The 25,441-nt window shown below is 40.5% G+C and overlaps 1 protein-coding gene across 5 annotated transcripts in view; it reads right to left on the reverse strand.

Moving 5' to 3' along the window:
- PLCB1 (phospholipase C beta 1) overlaps positions 1 to 25,441 on the reverse strand; it is a 922,504-nt gene that overhangs the window by 116,099 nt on the left and 780,964 nt on the right. For all 5 annotated transcript variants that reach the window (XM_053573858.1, XM_053573860.1, XM_053573861.1 and 2 more), the window contains one exon: positions 13,575 to 13,755. In XM_053573858.1, the coding sequence (XP_053429833.1) occupies positions 13,575 to 13,755 (181 nt within the window). The remainder of the gene's footprint in view (positions 1 to 13,574; positions 13,756 to 25,441) is intronic.

Raw genomic sequence — 25,441 nt, forward strand, 5'->3', positions numbered from 1 at the left:
TAAGCAAGTTTGGAATTTGCCTCTCACAGAAGACAAGTCATGGCATTTTCTCATTTTTATCATGTACCATCATCATTCAGCTCAAAAATGTATACTACTTTTGACTTTCCTCTTGTACTTTACACATTTAATGAGTCAAGGAGATATGTCAATTTCTCCTTATTACTATGGATCTCATGGCTTTGTGTTAACAGCGCACTGGTGCAGATTCTCACTGCCTTCAGTCCGGACTAGGCAAGAATTCCTCCCTGATCTCAGCCTCTCCTCTTCCCTTCTAGTCAAGCACAGATATTGTTTCTTTCTATATGTCACAATGACTTAATGGGGCCTCTATCTGCAAATATGTTATGCCCCAGTTTTAATTTCCTTTTCTGGATTAGCACTGATCATAGTCCAGTAGAGTAGGCAGTGTTATGCACTCAGAACTGTCCAGGCACACACATGTTTTTACACTTTTTCTCATGTGATTCTTGCATCTCAATGATATTCCAGTATGAATAGGAGACAGCACAGATAGAGACCATTCACATGTCTGGGAAAAGTCCCCTTGAATTGTGCAGCTCTAACTGCTTCTGATGAGGGGTTGGGTACTATCTCCTTTCTTTTCTAAATCAGCCTCTGGTGAATCTCCCCTTTGATCCCTCAGAAAACTCCAGGCCTTGGTCCCTTAATTGGCTTTTTCTATCATTTGCAGACACTTGCCTAATAATGTATGTAAATTATTAATAATTATTAATAAATATATGTAAATAATGTATGCTTCTTCAAATGATGTCACTATTGTAATCTCTTTTTTATTTTTTTTTAATTTCAAAATATTAAGGGGGTACAAACGCCTTTGTTATATGAATCACTTTTTTAATGCTTGAGTCGTGGCTGTAAGTGTGCCTGGCACTTGAATAGTGTTCATCATACCAGTGAGGTAGGTTTCTGGATCTTCCATCCTCCCTCCTCCCCCTGCTCGATTTCCAAGGAGTTTTACTGCCCTCTGTGCACCTGTGTGCTCACTGGTTGGTTCTTATTTAATAGCGAGTACATGTGGTGTTTGTTTTTCTGAACTTGAGATACTTCACTGAAGATAATGGTCTCTAGTTCCATCCAAACTGTTGAAAAAGAGACTAATTCATCCTTTTTTATAGCTGAGTAATACTCTAAGTATACATACATCTCTTTCTTAATAATGTTTTGGAATCCCAGGCTCTGTATAAAATAGGCACACACACACACACACACAAATTGTGAATGAAATCTTTTGTTTCAAAACTACCCTGACCCCAACCTCAGTGATAACTGGATTTTTAACAGGCAAGCCATGGGCTGCCTTATTGTAAATACTTTTAAAACTATACAACTTAAGTGTTTAGCAAGCTAAATTTTGTTCTTTCAGGAACAAATGCCTTAATGTGAAATCCAGGTGTGTTTTTTAAATTTTTTTAATAGTACTTAGAATTGCTATTTTAAGGTGTGTTTTTTAAAAACGTGGCTTTTGCATGCTACTACTGAAAATGGTCTTTCCCTAGAATCCTAAGGAATATGTGTCCTTTTAAAAGGACATCTGTGTCTAATACAAAAAATATGTGATTGTCCTTCTGCTGTGCCCAGTTCCTCCTGGTCTCTCCCATACTCTCTAACTGTAGAGCCTTCCCTGTAATCATTTTGCCCTTCCCAGCTATTTCTTTTTTAAAATAGACTATCACTTTTAGTGTAATTCTGCCCATCTAGCATTCATTATTTTCATTTAAACTCCTTAAGTTACAGGAGGCAGAATGATTAACATAATGATTATGTTTATAGAATGCTGCTATTGTCAAACTCATGTTAAACTGGCAGTGGGATTATAAGTATGCATATAGTAATTTATCTTTCTTATTGTACAAAGAGAGGGCTTGAGGTGGTCCAGCTGTGGCTTTCTCTACCCACTACTACTTCTCTGGGAAGAACTCCTACTTTCTGAGAATGGACCCTCCCGCATGATTCCTGTGGGAACTGCTGCTTTCTTTTAACTCTCATCCCTTGGCCAAGGTCACTGGTCCAGGGGAGGCTTTGATCCCAGTTAGGCTAGTTGTACTCTGACTTGTGGTTGCAAGCTTGACCAAAAACATATGCAAGCCTCTCCAATATCAAACCTAATAAGGTTTTCCTACATGTCAAAGAGGAAACGAAACTCAGAAGGGGGCAGTGCCTTTATTTCCTGACAAGAGGAAGCTGGCCAATGCTTTGGGAAAAAATACTATTGATACGAATAATACTAATATGCAGAGAAAAGAAGTAGTGAGGGTGGCACGGGACAGTCCTTTTTTTGTGTGCTATATTCTTTTTCTAGAATATACTCCCTTACCTATGTTAGTCCGATATAGGATTCTGTTGCTTGCAATCAAGAGAATTCTGACCAAAAAAAAGAAATAAAAATTTTCTCTGTTTAATCCCCCAAATAAGAGGGGAAAACCTCTGAGTTTGGGGCCCAGAATTTTTATCATCTGTCATGTGAAAAAAAGGACATAGAAAAGTGATTTTTTTCATACAATAATCAAAGTACTTTTTGACTCACCTAAGCGCAGAGCATACTAATTTCTGGTGTATTTATTAGCAGGAAGGCTCTACTCAGAGAGCCATTCAATCATCTGTTAGTTACATAACTCATGAAAGTAAACTGTCTATTCAGGGTAGAAAAGAATAGAAGATTGATTTACAATTCCTAGGAAATAAACCAAGAGGGTGTGTGGTAAACTGAAATTCAGTAAACAATGTTTAATTTAACTTTTAGTATGATTTTTTTTTCTGCCCCAAAGAATAGATACATCTCAATCACTTTGTTTACTACTCATGACAACTCTCCTAGTTAAATGTTTCAAACCTTTTAAGGGAGTTAAAAGAAAAGCACCAGGGAATACAATTTCATGCTTATTCTCAACTCCAGGCTAAATTTCACTTCGCTTGGTCATTTGAGGGTGAGAAAATGGTTTCCATGGAAGAGAATAATTCCTTGACTCTAACTCAAGAGGGATAAAAAATATGTGGACAGAATTGCATGTTTGGAGTCTCTTCTAAGAAAGATAATTTTGGAAAATGGGCAAAAAGCCAAGTATAGAATATTCACACTTCGAGCATAACATATTTTTCTTCCTTTTCCATTAACATCTAGAGCAAATATCTCCTTTTTCTAAGCATTCACTCTTTTGTCTAAAACATCATTTGTTTTTCTTCTACAAAGAATTGACTTACTGTGCGTCTGAACTAAGTAATGATCTACGGACACATTGGAAATTTAAAAACAAGGTAGATATTTATACTGGGGTGTGTCCTGGCCACCAAACTGAAACATATCTATCCATTCATTACTGAGCACTTGTGACATGCCAGAATTCTACTGGCATTGACGGTCCCACTGTGAGCAGGGAGGGCCCTGCCCACCTGTAGCAGAAAATCTGCATGAGCTCTTTTTTCTTCTTAGAAGGAAGAGAAAATTTTGAACAGGAAGGGCAACCATCTCGATCACTGTATGAGATATTCTTTTATGCCTATGAAATTAAACAGAACTTAGAGCTGCTAATTTGAATCTAAACGTTTAAATGATTCTTGGAATTTTTTTTTTTTTTTCCTTTCTGGATGAAGGAAAAAAAAAAAAAAAAAAGAAAGCAGAAGTCTGAACCAGACTCCTGTTCAATGTAACAAGTTCATTTAATGAATCCATAACATTTTAAATTATTTTTCACTTAAGTTATGCCCAAGTAAATGCCAGATTTTTAGCTTTCTGGGAGATGTAAATAGGGCAATGTAATATACTTCCTTGAATGTTGTTTCTGGTGGAATGATATTTCTGCTATTCTTTTAGGAGACTATCAAATGGAAATATTTTAGCAGTTAGAAAAGTAAGATATTTGGGGGCAGCGACTGTGGCTCAGTGAGTAGGGCGCCGGCCCCATATGCCGAGGGTGGCGGGTTCAAACTCAGCCCCGGCCAAACTGCAACAACAACAACAAAAAAAAATAGCTGGGCATTGTGGCGGGCGCCTGTAGTCCCAGCTGCTCAGGAAGCTGAGGCAAGAGAATCGCGTGAGCCCAAGAGTTAGAGGTTGCTGTGAGCCGTGTGATGCCAGGGCACTCTACCCGAGGGAGGTACAGTGAGACTCAGTCTCTACAGAAAAAAAAAAAAAAAGTAAGATATTTGATAAAGAAAGCTGCAGTTTAGGTATTTCATCAGCCTAGGTGATACAGGGGTTGTGCTATCTCAATTATTTTGGCCTTTTTTCCTCATCAGTAAAATATAGGCCTAAATTATCTCAAAAGATTTTTTGATAAATTATATAAAATTATGGTTACAAGTATGTTTTCAGAATCCAAAAAATGATTTTAAAATATTCTGAAATTAATAAAAAGTAGAGATTTATGGTCATGTAACATTTATTTTTATGATAAAAGAAGTTTCACCTAAAATGGTTCATAACTTTAGGTAGGAATTTATAATAGACCAGGGGTCCTCAAACTGTAGCCCGTGGGCCACATGAGGCGGTGCGATTGTATTTGTTCCCGTTTTGTTTTTTTACTTCAAAGTAAGATATGTGCACTGTGCATAGGAATTTGTTCATAGTTTTGTTTTTTTTTTTTTTAACTATAGTCTGGCCCTCCAATGGTCTGAGACACAGTGAACTGGCTCCCTGTTTAAAAAGTTTGAGGACCCCTGCAATAGACCAAGGAATTATCCCTTTGTAATTACAAATGCTAAGGAAGGTATACAATCACCAATGATATAATGATGGATTTCTTTATTAAAACAAAAGAAAATGAGAAAATGTTTAGATCTGATCAAATAAATGGCATTATTTACCTAATTAAACCAGAAAAAAAAATCTAATCATTAACATTTTAGAATAAAGGCTTCTTAATTCTAAGTGATACCAAGGCCACTTAATTTAGAACAAACAGAATAAATTTTACCCCTCCAATGTGGGAAGGTAGCAATAATGTTCCAGTTAAGGTTTTCAAATAATTAGCGAAGGAGACTTGACCAAAAGAGATATGAATTGTCTTGTGAGGATGGCGCCTGTGGCTCAGTGGGTCGGGCACTGGCCCCATATACTGAGGGTGGCGGGTTTGAACCCGGCCCTGGCCAAACTGCAACAAAAAAAATAGCTGGGTGCTGTGGTGGGTGCCTGTAGTCCCAGCTACTCGAGAGGCTGAGGCAAGAGAATCGCCTAAGCCTAAGAGCTGGAGGTTGCTGTGAACTGTGATGCCACAGCACTCTACCAAAGGTGATAAAGTGAGACTCTGTCTCTAAAAAAAAAAAAAAAAAGATTTGTCTTGTGATTTGTAACCTATCTAGGGCAATATATTCTGGGTTCTCAACAGTTACTTTGGAAAGCAGCCCTAGAAAAGCTACCCACGAAGATAAACACCACAGTACATCATCTATTTTTTTTTTTTTCATAATGCAAAATACATCACTTCAGTATCCCTCACTTGCCACATGGGATGCAAGGAGCCCTGTAATTCCAGAGGGCACAAACTAAATTATCAGACTTAAGGATTCTATTTGAGCATTTTCCTTATAAAAGAACTCTTCTTCTGTACCCGAACCTCCTTTAAGTTCACAAAAGTCAAAGCTATTCTTTGCTTTGCATTTGGGTATGGTTCTGTTTACTGACTTTCCCCCCTTAATCTCTCCTAAATAGCCAACAAATAGCTGCATAAAAATATGTTATGACAGGTATTATGTACAAAAAAAAGAGAGAAAAATGAAAGTTGAAAAGTCTCTTGCTTTAAACTATTTTTATATGTCTGAGTTGGATCATTTCTCCATTCTATAATTTAAGGGAAACCAGCATTACAGACACAGGGAGAATTTATAAGTGTTCTTATACAGCTTATTGTTTTAGAAATGGTAATGCAGGCACTCAAAGAAGTGAAATGAATTAGCTGTAGTTACATAACTAAAAATGGAAGTCAGTTCTCCTCACTTTAAATTCTGTGCAAATTACCCTTTGATAAAGAATGATGATTATATTCTAGGCCCTGTGTTAAGTTTCCATGAATTATTTTATTAAATCTCACCCTGAAATGGTGAGGGCTATGCATAGATTTTTTTTTTGCAAAAAATGGCTTTAATTCTACATCACTCTCTGTATCCACATTCTTTGTATTGTGACTAGCAGATTCTCTAACCAAGAGATAGAGTCTATTTCCCTGACCCTTGTTTCTGGATGAGTCTTATGACTTGTTTTCGCCAACAGAATGAGAAAGAAGTTACAAGACCCTTGAAGAGACTTTGCACAGTTCCACTTGCTCTCAGTTGGAATCCTCTCCAACTTCCACTTGAACAAGCCCAGACTAGCCTGCTGAATGGTAAGAGATAGTGGATGGGTCACTAGGAGCAGAGCCCCTGGGTAACTGGCAGTTGAACCCAGGATGCATAAGTGAGCCCAGCCAAGACTACAAGAACCATCTAGCTGAGTAAAGTTCAAATTTCTGATACACAGAATCATAAGCTAAATAAATAGTTGCTTCACACTAAGGGAGAGTTAAGGGGGAGTTGGGGTGCAACCAGATTAACTGATAAAGATGGGCATTCTATTACTAGTGATGTCCACAACCTGTGCTCTGAATCACACTAAGCCGCTGAGAGCAGGAATAATGGTTAGATCTGGTCCACACCAAATCCTAGGTGTGGTGAATGATCATATGAGCATCCTTAGTATTCTCTAATTTGCTCCACTTCCTAATAATAAATGAAAAAATACAATATAAACTCTGTCACTCAAAAGAAAAGGAGAATATAAACAAATAGGGGATGAACACGAATAGACAATTTGTAGTAAAAAGGTCTACAAAAGGCCCAATACACATATAGAAATCTGTTCACCCTTGGTTATAATTAAAGTAATGGAACTTAAGATACATATTTCTAACCATTTGCTCTGGAAGAAATTAAAAAAATAAAGATAAGACTCTACAGTGGAAAGGGTGTGGATGTCAGACACTGTTGGTGGTAGTACATTTTGGCATAACCTTTGTTATGGGGGGCAACTGTCAGCAACTTGGTGGGGTGCAATTTGTTAGTAGCTCTAGACCAATGTTCTCCATGGCATTATTGTAAGAACATCAACAGTAAAAGAAACTGAAAACATCATCCATCAACAGAAAACTGGATGAATAAATTAATCTATATTCATACAAAATGATATGAAATATTGAAAAAGCATTCAAAAGCTTATATTTTGCCTATGACATAATGCTAAGTGAAAAGAGCAAATTTAAGACAGTATATAGAGTTGAATCTTATTTGTACATATGTGTGTATATGCATGTATGAGTTTGTGTATATATAACATAAATAAAATCTATTCTTTGGGGGTAATGATGAGGAATATTGATAAACAAAACAAAACATTTTGACAATTACTTCATTCCTTATTTCGCTACTAAATTCTTACTTGATATTTCTTGTTTAATGGAAGATGCATGTGACTCAAGGCTTTCACTAGAAAAGAAAATGCAAAATTTGGGGGAAAACTCCATCATTTATTTCTCAAGAAAAATGAGCCCATGTTAAAGTCAGAATATCAGAGGAAGACAGATACCCCACCACAACTAGCAGTAGAGATACTTTCTATACTGCAATTGTCCTGACATACACACTTCAGCTGGGCGACCACAGATGGGAGAAAATTCAAGTGTGGTTCCCAGACAGCTGGGATAGCACATGGTACTGACAGAAATGATCCAAAGGAAGGTGATGAGTTCCCTCAAGCTATGGCAGGATATCAAAAACTGGAACAAACATTTATATTTGAAGTATGCATAGATTTCTTAGTCAATTAATGCAGAGTACTGAAAAAAGACCTCTATTAAAAATGATGTGCTATGCACTTTTTTTTGTTATTCCTCTTTACAGATCAATGAGGTGAGAATTAGTCTTATCTATATTAGATAGATGAGAAAACTGAAGTTCAGAGTGGTTAGACAGCTATTCTATGAGGGGGTATAGGATTAAAATGAAGACATTTGACTCAAGACTTCCATGCAGCCCCCACTCACACTGGGATGGTGCCAGTCCATCCTCAGTGGATCAGTATCCATCCAGAGCTTTCGGTCTGAAACACAGTTCTCAACACCCTGGGACTGAACTCATCTTGATGGGCACTAATGTTGGTTTGTGGTCCTGAAGTGATTGCTGGTGGGACTAACATGAGGATGTGTAAGAAGAATATGAGCCATTAAGATCAACGTGAGGGAAGACAGAAATAGATGGGGACTTAAAATATGAGAAAGGGAGGAAAGGGAGGAAGCCAAGCAAAGCTGAACAAGGCTGTGAAGAGGATAAAGAATATGGTGTAGAGAGGAAATTGGGAAACCTGTTCCTGAAGGCACTAAAAGGAGGAATAAGAAAGACAAAAGGGGGGGACAAGCACTCACGTGACTGAGAAGCAACACGGTCAACATCACCACAAAATCCTCTCTCAGTCAGCTGGGGGTGTTTGCCTTGAATGTTGTGCCAGGGCTGGGGGCTCTGAGTGATCGGGAACCCCTCAGGTGGACACTTAAGGGTTTCCATCTCTTAAGTCATTTTTAAGACCACAACTTAATCCTCATGGCACAGACAAAACAAAGGATCAACCCATGGCAGTTGCTGAAATCAGATAAACACATTAGAACAGACCTCCCCCTAACCCTGTAGCTTCTCCCTAAAACAAGGATCCTTAACTGGGTCCTCAGAGACTTCAGAAATTGCAAGAAGTTGGTGGGGTGGGGGAATTTCTACTTTATTTTCACTTTAACTGAAGTGACCATTTCCTCCCATGCTAAGTACAGGCAGGGAGCCACAGGAGCGATTTCCACTGCAACTGTGACTTTGCACCAATAGATACCCATCCAGCTTGATAATGAAGCTCTAGGAGCACGCTGTATTTCCCATTTTAACCAAAGGAATTTCAGACTTATCAGTTTATAGTTAGGCAAATTGTTCCCATATCTGTGCTTTCATATCAACCTGTAGATGCCTTTATTACTTCATTTAACACAATATTAGAACTGTTTGTTATACACCCTCCCTGAATGTGTGTGGTGACCATGGTTATTCACTTTTATCTCTGCTGTCAGAATGTTGTGCAAATATTAAATTTCCAATAAACATTGAGAAAGAAGTTTATTGATGCCATGGGTTCTCTCTCTACCCTTTGAACTACGGATGCTGGCATTTGAAATGTATGATCCTGAACCAAAGCACATTGGTATTTAATCCCCAAAGCAATTTGGAAAGATGAAGTATCTTCTGCTTAATTTTCCTCATCACCCAAATGCTCCTTTTAACCTGGGGCTTACTCGTTTTTTAATTATACTTCTGTTTATCTAATTCAGCCTGGGAGGCCCATTCATTGTTCAGAACTGCCGCAACAGATAGAACTAGCTCTTCCCAGTGCCTTGCACTCAAAAGGTTTCCTGGCAGAACAATTTCTGATTATTAGGAATGGAGCTGATGGGAAGCTCTGGTACATGTGTCACAGAAAAAAGCACATAGTATATAAATTGTAAATCCCCCAAATGGCCATAAAGTAAACTTTGTGTGGTTCTGAATCAAAGGTGTTAGAGACTTACCCTTTTATTTTTTTTGCAGTTTTTGGCCGGGGCTGGGTTTGAACCTGCCACCTCCAGCATATTTGATCTACTCCTTTGAGCCACAGGTGCCACCCAGGACTTAGCTTCCTTAACAATGTCTTGTGTACAGGTAGGTGTGTTCCAATGGAGTAGGGGTTTTAGCTGTAACTCAAGTCCACACTCACCGTGGTGAACGGGCAAACACTCTGAATAGTTGCTTAAATTTGGCCTAAAAGGGCCAGGTTGGCTTGGACATATGTGTACGATTTTCTGAAAACCCTTCTAAACTTTTACAAGGTACACTGACTCCTTAGGGAGGAACTGGAAGGGCATATGGCGGAGTTGCCGCCTCCAGTAGGATTTCTCCCGCCTCCCTAGCAACTTGGTGGGATTTTTCCCACCTACAAGCTCAGATGGGTCTTCCCCATTTCCAGCCCATCCTTTTCCAGGAGAAAAGCTACTAAACTGGTTTCCACACCCTCATCCATCAGATTCCATCTGGTGCTTCATGCTGAGGCATCGTTCCGGGATGCTGGGATTTGCAGCTCTTTCCTGTGATTTCTGCACCTCTTTTCTCATTGCAAGTCTCTTTCCTCCCCAGAGACCTTCTCCTCTAGGGCTTCTGTTTTTACCCATGTTCTGCATTCTTGTTTCAGGAATCTCCTGTGAGTACTGCGTTTCCTTAGCATTTTGCTACAAACTCTTCTGGATTGCTATGTCTCTTTCCTTGGGGGGACATGGTCTTGCCCAGCAGTGAGGGCCCTGGGGAAATGCCAGATGGTTATGGCTGGGATGTCCAGACTTCCGAGTCACCACTTGGTCAACTCGAGTCATCTGTTGGAGACTTCTTAGCTTCTCGGGCCACTGTTGGCCTGAATTGTGCTAAAGGAATGCCCTTTCTTGGGCCACATAAGGGGCAGCATAAGGCCCAGAGTGGGTCTTTGTGGAAAGTTTCCTCAGATCATGTCTGTCCTCTGCTCAAAACCTTCTAACTGAAACCTTCCCCTTTTAGTCACAGCGAAACAAAGAGCCATACAGAGCCCCAAAGACCCTAGAAGATGTGTCTCTCATCCCAGGAGTCCCATCTCTCGACCTGATGCCATATAATCCTCCTCAGACAGAGCCACCCTGCTGTTCCTCCCACACCTAGGCCTATTCTCAGCCTGGAGTCTTTGCCTGTCAAACCTTCTGCCTAGAAAAATCTTCCTCCATATGCTTGCACAAGTCTTCCCCTCCTAACTCAGATGTTGCCTTCTTAGTAAGTTCTTCCTTGCCTACTTTATTTAAAATTGCCAAGCATGTTTGGCCTCCCTCCCCCAAATCCTACCCCCGTTCCCCCCTTCTGAAATTCCTTTTTTTAACCCCTCATTATGCCTAACGTACCACCTACTTTGCCAACTTATTATTTTCTATGTCTGACTCCCCCACCTGGAAAGTAAGCTCCACATAAAGACTAGGAAACAAAAGTCATTTTGATCTACCACTTTTGAAAATATTTACTGAGCAGATATTTAGTATTTGTTGAATAAATGAATGAATAAAGGTTTCTTTCTGAGGTGATGAAAATGTTCTAAATTTGGGTATGGTGATGGTTACATATCTGTGAACAGACTACAAACCATTTAAATGTACACTTTAAATGAGTGAAATAGTAAGGTATGTGGGAAAAATGTTGTTAAAAAGAGAGAGGGGCCCAGTACCCCAGATGTCATAATGAAGGAAAGCATTGTGTGTGCTCCACATGAGTAGGGCACACGGACCAATCACTTTCCCTCTGATGGTTTGGCTTAAAATCAGAATTAACAGAGGCATCTACACAAGGGTGATAAAGCCGGGGCTGTAAACTCAGAGGGCCAAGGTTCAAATCCCAGAGGCACTGCTTTCTAGTTGTGGGACCTTGGTAAAAACACTAAATTTCCCTAATAAGTTTTTTTTTTATTTTTATCTGCAAAATGGGGCTGACGATAGTATTAAACTCTAATCACTGTTGAGAGGATTCAGCTTAGCACAGTGTATGGCTCCATAATGAGTGTTCAATACGTGGTTGCTATTTGAATTATTATTATTATTATTATATTCTGGAGCACTGGGGGTGGGTTACCGGAGAAAGGCAGATGGCAGTGGTTGCACCTGGGTCTCAAAGCCATAATTACCCATTAAAATTTACTTTGACTATCAAGGTGATCCTTCTTTCTAGCCAACCCAATTCCAGCCCAATTGTTTTTACTGCTCTGATTTTATTTCAGTAGTTCACAAATAAAGTAATTTGTTTGAATTCAGGTGGACCTTGCTAAAAACAAATCCTGCGCCTCACTTTTAGGTATTGGGCAGTGGTTATTAAAGTGTGGTTTTGGGACTGGAAGCATGAGTAACACCAGCTCGACCAGAGACCTGTTGGAAATTTAGGGAAGGGTTCACCAATTTCTATTTACATAAGTCCTCCAGATAATTCTCAAGTTGAGAATAACTGACCAAAGAGAATTTGATGTTAATAAAGGAATTCATGTGATTTTGACCCCTCACTGCATGTTGTCATTGGGGAAAGCAGTACTACAAGGACAGCACTACTGAGTTACCTGCCACACAGTAATGGTTAAATCAGCTGCAGATTTCTACCCGTATAAGCAGAAACAGCCCCTCAGGAAAGAAATGGATGGGCCATACAAATACTTCTTAGAACCTGTTTCCTTTGGGTGCACTAATTTCTATCAAGCTTATTCATTTGGTTTGTTTGGCATATACTTGTTTTCAAGGCTACCTTACCGCTAAATTCGTTTGTCAGTTACCAAATATGTATGGTGTTGCTGCTGTGTGTTGGGCATCAACAATAGTGCAGATAATGTCACAATTCATGAGAAATCATCTCAGAGGGAAAAACTGATCATCAGTGGAGAGGATGGCATTTGCTTTCCTAGGAATACTCAGAAATCCAATAGACAACATTCCATAGTGGCCATTTAGATGTTAAATATATATATATATTTTTTGAGACAGTCTCATTTTGTCCCCTTGGGTAGAGTATCGTGGTGTCATAGCTCACAGCAACCTCAAACTCTTGGGTTCAAGTGATCCTCTTGCCTCAACCTCCCGAGTATGTGGAAATACAGGTGTCCACCACAATGCCAGGCTATTTTTAGAGATGAGGTCTAGCTCTTGCTCAGGCTGGTCTTGAACTCATGAGCTCAAGAGATCCACCCACCTTGGCCTCCCAGAGTGCTAGGATTACAGGTGTGAGCCATTGTGGCCAGCCTACATATTAACTTTTTTAAATGTAAGAGTGGACTACATAATTTTTTTTTTTTTAGTTCTTGCAAAGTCCAGTGATACTCCCCCAAAAGAGAAAAATTAATTGTAGCATATTCTTAATTTTCTTAAAGATAAATGTCTTATAGTTTCTGGTGGAATTTCAAAAATTCCGTAAAATGATTATAACCTCCAGTAAGTAAAGATAAAAACAATAAACCATAGCCTCATTGGGGAAAGTGAGAGGAGTCTGATAAAGCTGCGGCAGTGGGCTCATAGAGTATGAGTGTCGTGGACAGGTGGGGCCCAGGCAGTCTTCCAAGTGGGTGCCAGTCACACCCACTCTCACCTCTTTTAAGATGTCTAAGAGCAAAGTTTCTGTAGGAAAGAGGATTTTATTTATTTATTTAGTTTTCTGAGATAGAGTCTTATTTTTTCACTCTACATAGAGTGCTGTGCTTTCATAGCTCACAGCAACCGCCAACTCTCGGGCTAAGCGATTCTCTTGCCACAGCCTCCCAAGAGCTGGGACTACAGTTGCACGCTACAACACCCAGCTATTTTTTAGAGATTGGGGTCTTGCTCTGGCTCAGGCTGGTCTCGAGCCAGGCAAGAGGTCTATGTGCTCAGGCAATCCACATACCTTGGCCTCCCAAGTGCTGGGATTACAGGCGTCAGCCACTTTACCCAGCTAGGAAAGAGGGTTTTAGTCATACAAACAGGAATCGCATAGCTTGGGCTTACCAGTTTAATATGTTCGCGCTTCTGGTATTTTTCACTATAATACTGTTCCTGACGAAGATTAAGCAGCTGTTGCTGTTGTCTGTCCTTCAAGTCTATCAACTTCTGGGTCATTTCAGCATCCAGGGCAGCAAGGTCTTGTTCAATTGTTGATGAACCATGGTCAGGGCTACTGGGTTCCGATCTGCAGAGACACAGAGCTTGACTCACATGACAGGAAGGTTACAGAAGGTGGAAGGAAGGCTATTGACTAGCGTTCTGCCTAGAGAAAGGACTGCATTTGGAAATAAATATTTTGATAAGCCACTTGGAGGAGAGGGTGAGACCCCAAGGACAAGCTTAGCAATGGGGGTTTCCAATCACTGACAGTGAATGAAACTTATGCTGCTCTAGAAAGAGGCAGGAGCAGAAAGACAAACCAGGAAGCTGGGGGTGCTGATCACGTGGTGAGAATGAAACTTGCCTGTCCCCTGTGAAAACTTCAGGAGACTCTACACCAGTGCTTTTCAACCGGTGTGCCATAGTACACAATTTTAAATCATTAATTAAATTATTTTTTAAAGAAGTTCAAAGCACAGTAGGTGTATTTTTTTTAATTCCTTTTTTTTTTTTTTGATCAACATAATTTAAGCGTGCTGTGGAAGTTTAACTATAGGTTCGAGTGTGCCGTGAGATTAAAAAAAGGTTGAAAAACACTGCTCTATATAAAGTAGACTCTTTCGGAGGAAAATGTAGATGTGTCATATTGTCCATCAGGGGTGATACGGATTAAAAGCAGAGAGGACACAGAGATGCATGTGCAGGCAACCCGCCTGACCTCTGAGTCCCGTTCCTTAAGACTTTGAATAGAAAAGACACAATGAAAATCAGGTTCTTTGGGGGCTGCACAAACTTCATTCATATCTTTATCCTCAAAAAGCTTCAAGTACAAGGACAAAGAGATGGGTCGCCTATTCTAAAATATTTGGAGTGGTTCCTCTGAGCTGAATGACTTTCTCTGCATTGTTCTTAGAGAATTACACTGATATTTAGGAGGTTAGGAGTGATGCTGGAATAAATTAAAGCTTTCCTCTCTCACTTACAAGTGTGATTCCTTCAAATTTTATACTCTGTGTTATTGATTGTAGGAAACAGAGGGAGACAGAATGTTGGGAACAGGGTACCAAGGGCAGGTATGTTATTGTCACTTACGTGGAGACCTTTCTAGAAAGAAGACTAAACTACTACCTAACGTAACCCGCACATCAGACTCTGCATCTGTGTGTTTTATTTGCAGTCGAATTGACCAGGTAGAGGAAGTTTCTTAGAATGATCTGTCACTAATTCTGATTGTCTTTTTTTGAGTTAGGTTGCATAAATAGCATCTCATGGAGAAGGGAATTGTTCTGAAGCTGGGGTATTAGGATCTTATTTTGTCAAATAAGTGATACAGAATTCTCTCAGGAGTTTCTTTTGGCCAGCTAGAAGCAGTAGCTCACACCTTTTGTCTTAGCACTCTGAGAGACCGAGGCAGGAGGACTGCTCGAGCTCAGGAGTTTGAGGCCAGCCTGAGGAAGAGCAAGACCCTCATCTCTAAAATAAGAAACTTTAAAAAAAGTTTCTTTTTGCAATTTTATTTGCAACGTCAAATGATGCCCATCCTTTCATTACAGTGAGGTATTTTCAGAGCTTCCTTATATATTTCACCCGCTACAAGGTTCATCACTGCAGCATTGAGGTGGCTCTTTCTTGGCATGAACACAGTTTATATAGATCATCTTCTGAAGCAAGAAGTCAGAACATAAAGGGGATCCTTCAATCGGTTATAACCACCACAGCAGAGGCTACTCTTGTTTTCTTACCACTCCACATGTAGCAAACACACTCACAACAACCCAACAAGTAGGGTTGACTGTCTCAGGTTTACGTTTTAGGAACCCAGGGCCCAGAGAGGCAATGTGTCCAAGGACACAGCATGGGGGCACAGTGGTACAACTTGCCCAAGGACAGAAATTCACAGAGTCTACCAGAGAAAAATCTGTACTCCTGAAAGCCATGTCTGGACAGAGATTCTTCTTAAATAAATGATTCTTCATGTTATAGTAGAACCTCTGTAAGTTGACCACCCAGGAGACCATAACAGGATGGGTTGACATAGGGAGGTGGTCAACATAAGGAAACAGGTCTACCGTACTGATAGGTACATGGGCTGCATGTCTGGTCTACGAAAATCAGGTCAGCTTAAAGAGGTGGTCAACTATGGAGATTCTACTGTTATGTGAGATGCACAGTTGAGACAATGGCTATTTAAGTAAGAAAATCCTCTACTGCATGTGACACTAGTCCACTCATTACACTGACTTATTTTCTGAATTTCACTGTATATCAAGGAAGAAGGAAGACAGACATAACCAGACTTCAGTGGCTTTGACACTTGAGGAAAAGCTCCCTCTGGCTGGTGCCTGTGTAGGGCGCCAGTCCCATATACCAAGGGTAGCAGGTTCAAACCTGGTCCTGGCGAAACTATAATGAAAAATAGCTGCGGGGATGGGGGTGGGGCAGTGCCTGTGGCTCAAAGGAGTAGAGTGCTGGCCCCATATGCCAGAGGTGGTGGGTTCAAATCCAGCCCCGGCCAAAACTGCAAAAAAAAAAAAAAAGAAAAGAAAAATAGCTGGGCATTGTAGTGGGCGCCTATAGTCCTAGCTATTTGGGAGGCTGAGGCAAGAGATTCGCCTAAGCCCAGGAGCTGGAGGTTGCTCTGAGCTGTGACGCCACGGTACTCTACTGAGGGCAACAGAATGAGACTCTGTCTCTAAAAAAAAGAAAGAAAGAAAGAAAAGCTCCCTCTGATATATCTTTAGACTCTAGGTTCTTAGATATTTGTTTGGTTTGGGGTTTTTTGAAAGTACAAAAACCAACTGAGTGGGCAATGTTTCTGCATCTTCTATAAAAATGGGGTTGAAGACTTTACCCCTCTGTTGCCTAATGCTGCTCGTGTAAGATTGAAAATAAAATCCTTGGTGCTTTAGTACCAGGAAAATGTTTGTCTCTCCTGGAAGAGCAAGCAGGTTTCCCTTAATCAAACCCATATTTTTGTTTCTCAGAAGCTAAGAGCTAAATTTCAGCATTCAAGGACAGAAATGACATTAAATGGTTGGGGCTGTCAAGTAGGTGTACAAGGTCAGCTACATATGGGATTTTTTTTCTACACATGTAATTTAAAACTTTCAGGAGCCACCTTAAAAAGTAAAAAGAAATGAGTGGAAATTAATAATATACTTTATTTAATGTGTTGCATCCCAAATATTATCATTTTAACATGTAATTACAATAAGATCAATAGAGCTGTTATAGCTATTTTACATTCTTTTCTCTTTTAAAGGAAGTCTTACACTCTAGTGTGCATTTTGGAGTTACAGCACATCTCACTGTTTACAGCACATTTCAAGGGCTCGATAGTCACATGTGGCCAGTGTCCCCTGTGTTGGCAGCAGGTCTGGATAACTGACCTGCAGTTCAGCCTACGCGTGTGTGTATGAATGTGTGTGGTTTTTCTTTTTCTCTTTTCATAACATTTTTACATACGTGCCTTCTATCATGTTGTTCGATACTCTTTTGTAAGTTCACAAGATACTACTTATAGGTAAATAAATGAATGAATAACATATAAATACATGAATAATGCTGAAGCAGAAATTTAGCAGAAGTTTTAAGGCAAATTTTGGTTGAATTGGCTGTGTAACCACATGTAAGTGGTAATGCCCTTAGCCTTCTGCTTCTTGCAGGAAGAAGTGACAAATCTCACCTAGATGGCTTGTAAGGCTGCTCAAGCTCTAAGAAACAATGATTTTGTTGGTTTTAAAAACTCAAGTATTAGATTTAGGTTCTGTTTTTTTTTTTTTTTTTAGAGACAGAGTTTCACTTTATGGCCCTAGGTAGAGTGCCGTGGCATCACATAGCTCACAGCAACCTCCAACTCTTGGGCTTGAGCGATTCTCTTGCCTCAGCCTCCCAAGTAGCTGGGACTACAGGTGCCTGCCACAACACCCAGCTATTTTTTTTTGTTTTGTTTTTGTTTTTGCAGTTCGGCCGGGGCTGGGTTCAAACCTGCCACCTTCGGTATATGGGGCCGGCACCCTACCGACTGAGCCACAGGTGCCGCCCTTTTAGGTTCTGCTTTTAAGCACACGTTAAATCATTTGTCACCATAGAGATGTGAAAAATGCACCTTACCTCTCTCTGTAACTGTCATCAAAACAATATTGTTTGGTAAAAGAAAGACATGATACAGCTTACTTAGCTCACTGGAAGGCCATTTACATGCTCACATAGTTTCAGGTGATTTATATAATTTTCAGTTGGAGAATACAACTTTTTTTTCTCAGTGGCAATTATTATACGTTTCTGAGAGATTCTTTAATGAGAAGGCTTGTCACAATGTTTCAGAGAAAGCTTTGAATAACTGTACAACTCACTCTACATGAGGTCCTAGATCTGTGAATATTGCTGGACCTTGACCATATTTTGTCTATTGGTTAGCCAACAAATGAAAAATCAAGTTATTTGGTGAAGGTAATTTGCATACTAAAGCTATGGGAAATTAAGTTGAGCAATGATTTTAAATGACTTAAAAATCTCTTCTCATCTTTCTTACAGTGAAATTCACTAAAATACTGTACATACACTGAGATAGAACTAACGGGTACTTTTGCTGTTGAAAATTATAAATATTCTATGCTATATATTTTTAATACCACAAACAAGTAATATCTTATTGTTAAAAATGGTGTGAGTTGATGTTGAGAGACAAGATGGCGGACTGAAGGCAGCTTTCAATAGAGGCTCCCGTCCAGAAGGAGAGTTAAGGGACAGGAATTTAGTAAGTATCCTGATGGACTTGAGCCACACCAAGAGAGAAGGTTGAAGAACGCACATCAACACTGCTGAGGCAAGCTGTGATCACAAGGACGCAAACAAAAGGTACAAAATCCACCACCAAGCGGACGGGAGTCCCCCTCCCCCATGAGACCGGCTCAAGAGCCCCACAATTAAACAAACGGGCAGAAATCAAAGGCCCTCCCACTACACTCCACGGGAGAGACCTTCTAAACACTGGACCTACCTCCCCTACTAGGGTGCCATGGCGTTCTCCTGCCGGGCATAAAACTGTATAAAACTTTAAAAATCCTTTGCTGGCAACCCTGAATCCCCAACACTCCCCTCCCGTTCACTGAGGTCTGGAGGCCTGTCCCCCAGGAGTTCGGATTCTTGGGTGATTTCTCAAGGGGAGTGGATAGTCCCCGAGTTGCAACTGGTCAGCGCTGACTCTGAGGCATGCGAGTGTGGAGAGGGCACCCGGCTAAGGGGGAGTCACGCCTCGGCGGCACTTCCCTGCGGTGCGGTGCAGCAGCCCTCCCCGGGCAACAATACGGCCGGGCACAAAACTGAACAAAACTCTAGCTTCCCTGCTGAGCGCCCAGCACTCCCCCCCACTCTCACTCAGGGTCTGGAGGCCTGTCCCCCAAAAGTTCGGATCCTTGGGTGATTTCTCGAGGGTAGTGCACAGTGCCCAAGCTGCGTCAGGTCAGCGCCGACTCTGAGACACGCGAGCGAGGAGAGGGCACGCTACTGAGGGGGAGTCAAGCCTTGGCGGCACTTCCCTGCGGTGCGGTGCAGCAGCCCTCCCCGGGCAACCATACGGCTGGGCACAAAACTGAACAAAACTCTAGCTTCCCTGCTGAGGGCCCAGCATTCCCCCCCACTCTCACTCAGGGTCTGGGGGCCTGTCCCCCCAAGAGTTCGGATTCTTGGGAGATCTCTTGAGGGGTGTGGACACAGCATAAACTGCGGCCGCTCAGTGCTGACTCTGGGGCGCCAGACAGAGGAGAAAAGGGTCGGCTGAGTGCCCACACCAGAGCGGCAGTTCCCTGGAAGCAAATCAACAGCCGTTTTTTCTTTAACAGCAAAACGGCTTACTTCTGGATATTCTGAAGCCACACCCCCTGTTTCCCTGGGCAACCAGAGGAGGCCACCAGTGACCAAAGGATTTGCCTGACACTGCTCACAAACCCGGGAAGCTTCCAGGGCAGGGCCGACCCAGAGACGTAATCGGACACAAACCTCCAGCAGCAAAGACGTTTGAACTCAGAACAGCCTGTCTTCTGTAGGCAATTTCAGCAGAAACAGAGACAGAACCCCACAAAGTTGTCTGTTCTGTTCTGTTCTGTTAGCAACATCAATCAGGGATGGGGCTAAGCCTGAGTGAACACCTCCTTCCCATCACCTGCATCAAGCACTCAAAGATGTCAGGAGCCATCACCTCCTGCTAGATAGCGGCAGACTGCAGGGGCCTGGAAGACTTCCTTGCAATTCAGGCAGGTGCAAACCCCTGGAGTATCTGTTCACTACGGGCAACTGGGTTAGCCATCTGCAGAGACACCAGTGACTGGGTCCAACGGAGGGGCAAAGTGGGGAAGGAGACATCAACCTTCCCAGACTGCTCTATTTGCTAGGTGGCTTCTCCTGACTCCACGCTGCACTGGAGTAAGCCATATCAGAGGAGTCACCAGACCCCTGTGATCCAGTTCCCAGAGACCTCTTGAACTCTCCCACCCGAGACAGGTGCCGACTGAGACAATTGATTTGGACCTTTTGAACTGAACTAATAGACTGAGGACTTTTCGGGCGGTGCCCTCGGTATGCGGTTGTAGGAAGGTTTGATTTTCCTTTTCCAACTGGTGCCAGAGGTGAACAGGTGGGGTGACTTAATTGCTGCTTTTTCCACATAGCTGGGACTTCAAGCCAGAGTAAACGTTACAATAGGATCGAACAGAACCCAGCTGAAAACAAGACAGAACCACTTTGCTCCACCACACAAGACAGGACCCCAGTTTCTCAGGCCACAACACTGTACAGGCCCTTGATAAAGCCCCAGGGGAAAAATCAAAGGGAGTAAAATAACCATGGGGTGGAATCAGCGGAAAAACTCTGGTAACATGAATAACCAGAATAGATCAACCCCCCCAAGAAAAGATACGGCAGATGTGATTGAAGATCCCATTCATAAACAACTGGCTGAGATGTCAGAAATCGAATTCAGAATTTGGATCGCAGACAAGATTAATAAAATGGAATTAGGTATTCGAGGAGAAATTCAAAAGTTGTCTCAAGAATTTAACGAATTTAAAGACAAAACCACCAAAGACTTAGACACACTGAAGCAAGAATTTACAGCCCTCAAAGATATGAAAAATACAGTAGAATCCCTCAGCAACAGAATGGAGCAAGCAGAAGAAAGGATTTCTGACATTGAAGATAACGTCTTCGAATGCTCCCCATCTCTCAAAGAGGAAGAGAAATGGAGAGCAAAAACGGATCACTCACTCAGAGAACTCTCAGATAATTCGGAAAAAAGCAATATACGAATTATTGGGATTTCTGAGAATGATGAAGTGGCCTCGAAGGGCACAGAGGCCCTTCTGCATGAAATTATGAAAGAAAATTTTCCAGACATGCCTAGAGAATCTGAAATTCAGATAGCAGACAGCTTCAGAACCCCAGCACAATTCAACCCCAATAAGTCATCCCCCAGACATATCATAATTAGCTTCACTAAAGTTAACATGAAAGAGAAGATTCTCAAAGCAGCCCGGCGAAAGAAAACTATTACGTACAAAGGAAAGAATATTAGAATAACTGCAGATCTCTCTACTGAAACTTTTCAAGCCAGAAGAGGGTGGTCATCAACTTTTAATCTCCTAAAGCAAAATAACTTTCAAGGCAGGATCTTGTATCCAGCTAAACTGAGTTTCATCTATGATGGAGAAATTAGATACTTCAATGACATTCATATGTTGAAAAAATTTGCCATAAGTAAACCAGCTCTTCAGGATATTCTCAGACCTATCCTCCACAATGACCAACCCAATCCTATATCACAAAAGTAAACTCACTCAGAAACTTCAGATCAAACTCCAAATTCCATACTGGTGAAAGGATTAAAAATGTCCACTGGACCTTTGAAAAACTCGATACCCAAAATTCCACCAGACTTATCAATACTCTCCATTAATGTGAATGGCTTAAACTGTCCTCTAAAGAGGCATAGGTTAGCTGACTGGATACAAAAACTCAAGCCAGATATTTGTTGCATACAAGAGTCACATCTTAACTTAAAAGACAAATACAGACTCAGGGTGAAAGGATGGTCATCCATATTTCAGGCAAATGGTAATCAGAAAAAAGCAGGTGTTGCAATTTTATTTGCAGATACGATAGGCTTTAAACCATCAAAAGTAAGGAAGGACAAGAATGGTGAGTTCATATTTGTTAAGGGTAATACTCAATATGATGAGATCTCAATTACTAATATCTATGCACCCAACCAGAATGCACCTCAATTTATAAGAGAAACTCTAACAGACATGAGTAACTTGATTTCCTCCAGCTCCATAATCGTTGGAGATTTCAACACTCCTTTGGCAGTGTTGGATTGATCCTCCAGCAAGAAGCTGAGCAAAGAAATCATAGATTTAAACCTAACCATCCAACATTTAGATTTAGCAGACATCTACAGAACATTTCATCCCAACAAAACTGAATACACATACTTCTCATCAGCCCACGGAACTTACTCCAAAATTGACCACATTTTAGGTCACAAGTCTAACCTCAGTAAATTTAAAGGAATAGAAATTATTCCTTGCATCTTCTCGGACCATCATGGAATAAAACTTGAACTGAGTAACAACAGGAATCTGCATACACATACAAAAACATGGAAGTTAAATAACCTTATGCTGAATGATAGCTGGGTCAGAGATGAGATTAAGAAAGAAATCGCCAATTTTTTGGAACAAAACGACAATGAAGACACAAACTATCAGAACCTCTGGGACACTGCAAAGGCAATTCTAAGAGGGAAATTTATAGCACTGCAAGCCTTCTTCAAGAGAACAGAAAGAGAGGAAGTTAACAACTTAATGGGACATCTCAAGCAACTGGAAAAGGAAGAACATTCCAACCCCAAACCCAGTAGAAGAAAAGAAATAACCAAAATTAGAGCAGAATTAAATGACATTGAAAACAAAAGAATTATACAACAGATCAATAAATCAAAAAGCTGGTTTTTTGAAAAGGTCAATAAAATAGATAAACCTCTGGCCAACCTAATCAGAAAAAAAAAAGAGTAAAATCTCTAATATCATCAATCAGAAACAACAAAGACGAAATAACAACAGACTCGTCAGAAATCCAAAAAATCCTTAATGAATATTAGAAGAAACTTTATTCTCAGAAATATGAAAAGCTGAAGGAAATTGACCGATACTTGGAAGCATGCCACCTTCCAAGATTTAACCAGAATCAAGTGGAAATGTTGAACAGACCCATATCAAGTTCAGAAATAGCATCAACTATACAAAACCTCCCTAAAAAGAAAAGCCCAGGACCAGATGGTTTCACGTCAGAATTCTACCAAACCTTTAAAGAGGAATTTGTACCTATATTACTCAACCTGTTCCAAAGTGTAGAAAAAGAAGGAAGACTACCCAACACGTTCTATGAAGCAAACATCACCCTGATCCCCAAACCAGGAAAAGACCCAACAAGAAAAGAAAATTATAGACCAATATCACTAATGAATATAGATGCAAAAATTTTCAACAAGATCCTAACAAACAGAATCCAGCAACACATCAAACAAATTATACATCATGACCAAGTTGGTTTTATCCCAGGGTCTCAAGGCTGGTTCAATATACGTAAATCTATAAATGTAATTCAGCACATAAACAAATTAAAAAACAAAGACCATATGATTCTCTCAATTGATGCAGAAAAAGCTTTTGATAATATCCAGCATCCCTTCATGATCAGAACACTCAAGAAAATTGGTCTAGAAGGGACTTTTCTTAAACTGATAGAGGACATCTACAGCAAACCCACAGCCAATTATCATTGAATGGAGTTAAATTGGAATCATTTCCACTCAGATCAGGAACCAGACAAGGCTGCCCATTGTCTCCATTGCTTTTCAACATTGTAATGGAAGTTTTAGCCACCGCAATTAGGGAAGAAAAGGCCATCGAGGGTATCCATATAGGGTCAGAAGAGATCAAACTTTCGCTCTTCGCAGATGATATGACTGTGTATCTGGAAAACACTAGGGACTCTACTACAAAACTCCTAGAAGTGATCAAGGAATACAGCAGCGTCTCAGGTTACAAAATCAACATCCATAAATCGGTAGCCTTTATATACACCAACAACAGTCAAGTTGAAAAAGCAGTTAAGGACTCTATCCCATTCACAGTAGTGCCAAAGAAGATAAAATATTTGGGAATTTTCCTAACAAAAGACGTGAAAGATCTCTATAAAGAGAACTATGAAAGTCTAAGAAAAGAAATAGCTGAAAATGTTAACAAATGGAAAAACATACCATGCTCATGGCTGGGAAGAATCAACATTATCTAAATGTCCATACTACCCAAAGCAATATATAATTTCAACGCACTCCCTATTAAAGCTCCACTGTCATATTTTAAAGATCTTGAAAAAACAATACTTTGTTTTATATGGAATCAGAAAAAACCTCGAATAGCCAAGACATTACTCAGAAATAAAAACAAAACAGGAGGAATCACACTACCAGACCTCAGACTTTACTACAAATCGATAGTGATCAAAACAGCATGGTATTGGCACAAAAACAGAGAAGTAGATAACTGGAACAGAATAGAGAATCAAGAGATGAATCCAGCTACTTACCGCTATTTGATTTTTGACAAGCCAATTAAAAACATTCAGTGGGGAAAAGATTTCTTATTTAACAAATGGTGCTGGGTGAACTGGCTGGCAACCTGCAGAAGACTGAAATTGGACCCACACCTTTCACCATTAACTAAGATAAACTCTCATTGGATTAAAGATTTAAACTTAAGACATGAAACTATAAAAATACTAGAGGAGAATGCAGGGAAAATCCTTGAAGAAATTGGTCTGGGTGAGTATTTTATGAGGAGAACCCCCCGGGCAATTGAAGCAGCTTCGAAAATACACTACTGGGACTTGATCAAACTAAAAAGCTTCTGCACAGCCAAGAACACAGTAAGTAAAGCAAACAAACAGCCCTCAGAATGGGAGAAGATATTTGCAGGGTATATCTCTGACAAAGGTTTAATAACCAGAATCCACAGAGAACTCAAACGCATCAGCAAGAAAAAAACAAGGGATCCCATCGCAGGCTGGGCAAGGGATTTGAAGAGAAACTTCTCTGAAGAAGACAGGTGCACGGCCTTCAGACATATGAAAAAATGCTCATCATCTTTAATCATCAGAGAAATGCAAATCAAAACTACTTTGAGATATCATCTAACTCCAGTGAGACTAGCCTATATCACAAAATCTCAAGACCAGAGATGTTGGCGTGGATGTGGAGAAAAGGGAACACTTCTGCACTGCTGGTGGGATTGCAAATTAATACATTCCTTTTGGAAAGATATATGGAGAACACTCAGAGATCTAAAAATAGATCTGCCATTCAATCCTGTAATCCCTCTGCTGGGCATATACCCAGAAGACCAAAAATCACAACATAACAAAGATATTTGTACCAGAATGTTTATTGCAGCCCAATTCATAATTGCTATGTCCTGGAAAAAGCCCAAGTGCCCATCGATCCACGAATGGATTAATAAATTGTGGTATATGTACACCATGGAATACTATGCAGCCTTAAAGAAAGATGGAGACTTTACCTCTTTCATGTTTACATGGATGGAGCTGGAACATATTCTTCTTAGTAAAGTATCTCAAGAATGGAAGAAAAAATACCCAATGTACTCAGCCCTACTATGAAACTAATTTGGGGCTCTCACATGAAAGCTATAACC

The sequence above is a fragment of the Nycticebus coucang genome, chromosome 21, assembly GCF_027406575.1.
Source record: "Nycticebus coucang isolate mNycCou1 chromosome 21, mNycCou1.pri, whole genome shotgun sequence".
Classification (NCBI taxonomy): Eukaryota; Metazoa; Chordata; class Mammalia; order Primates; family Lorisidae; genus Nycticebus; species Nycticebus coucang.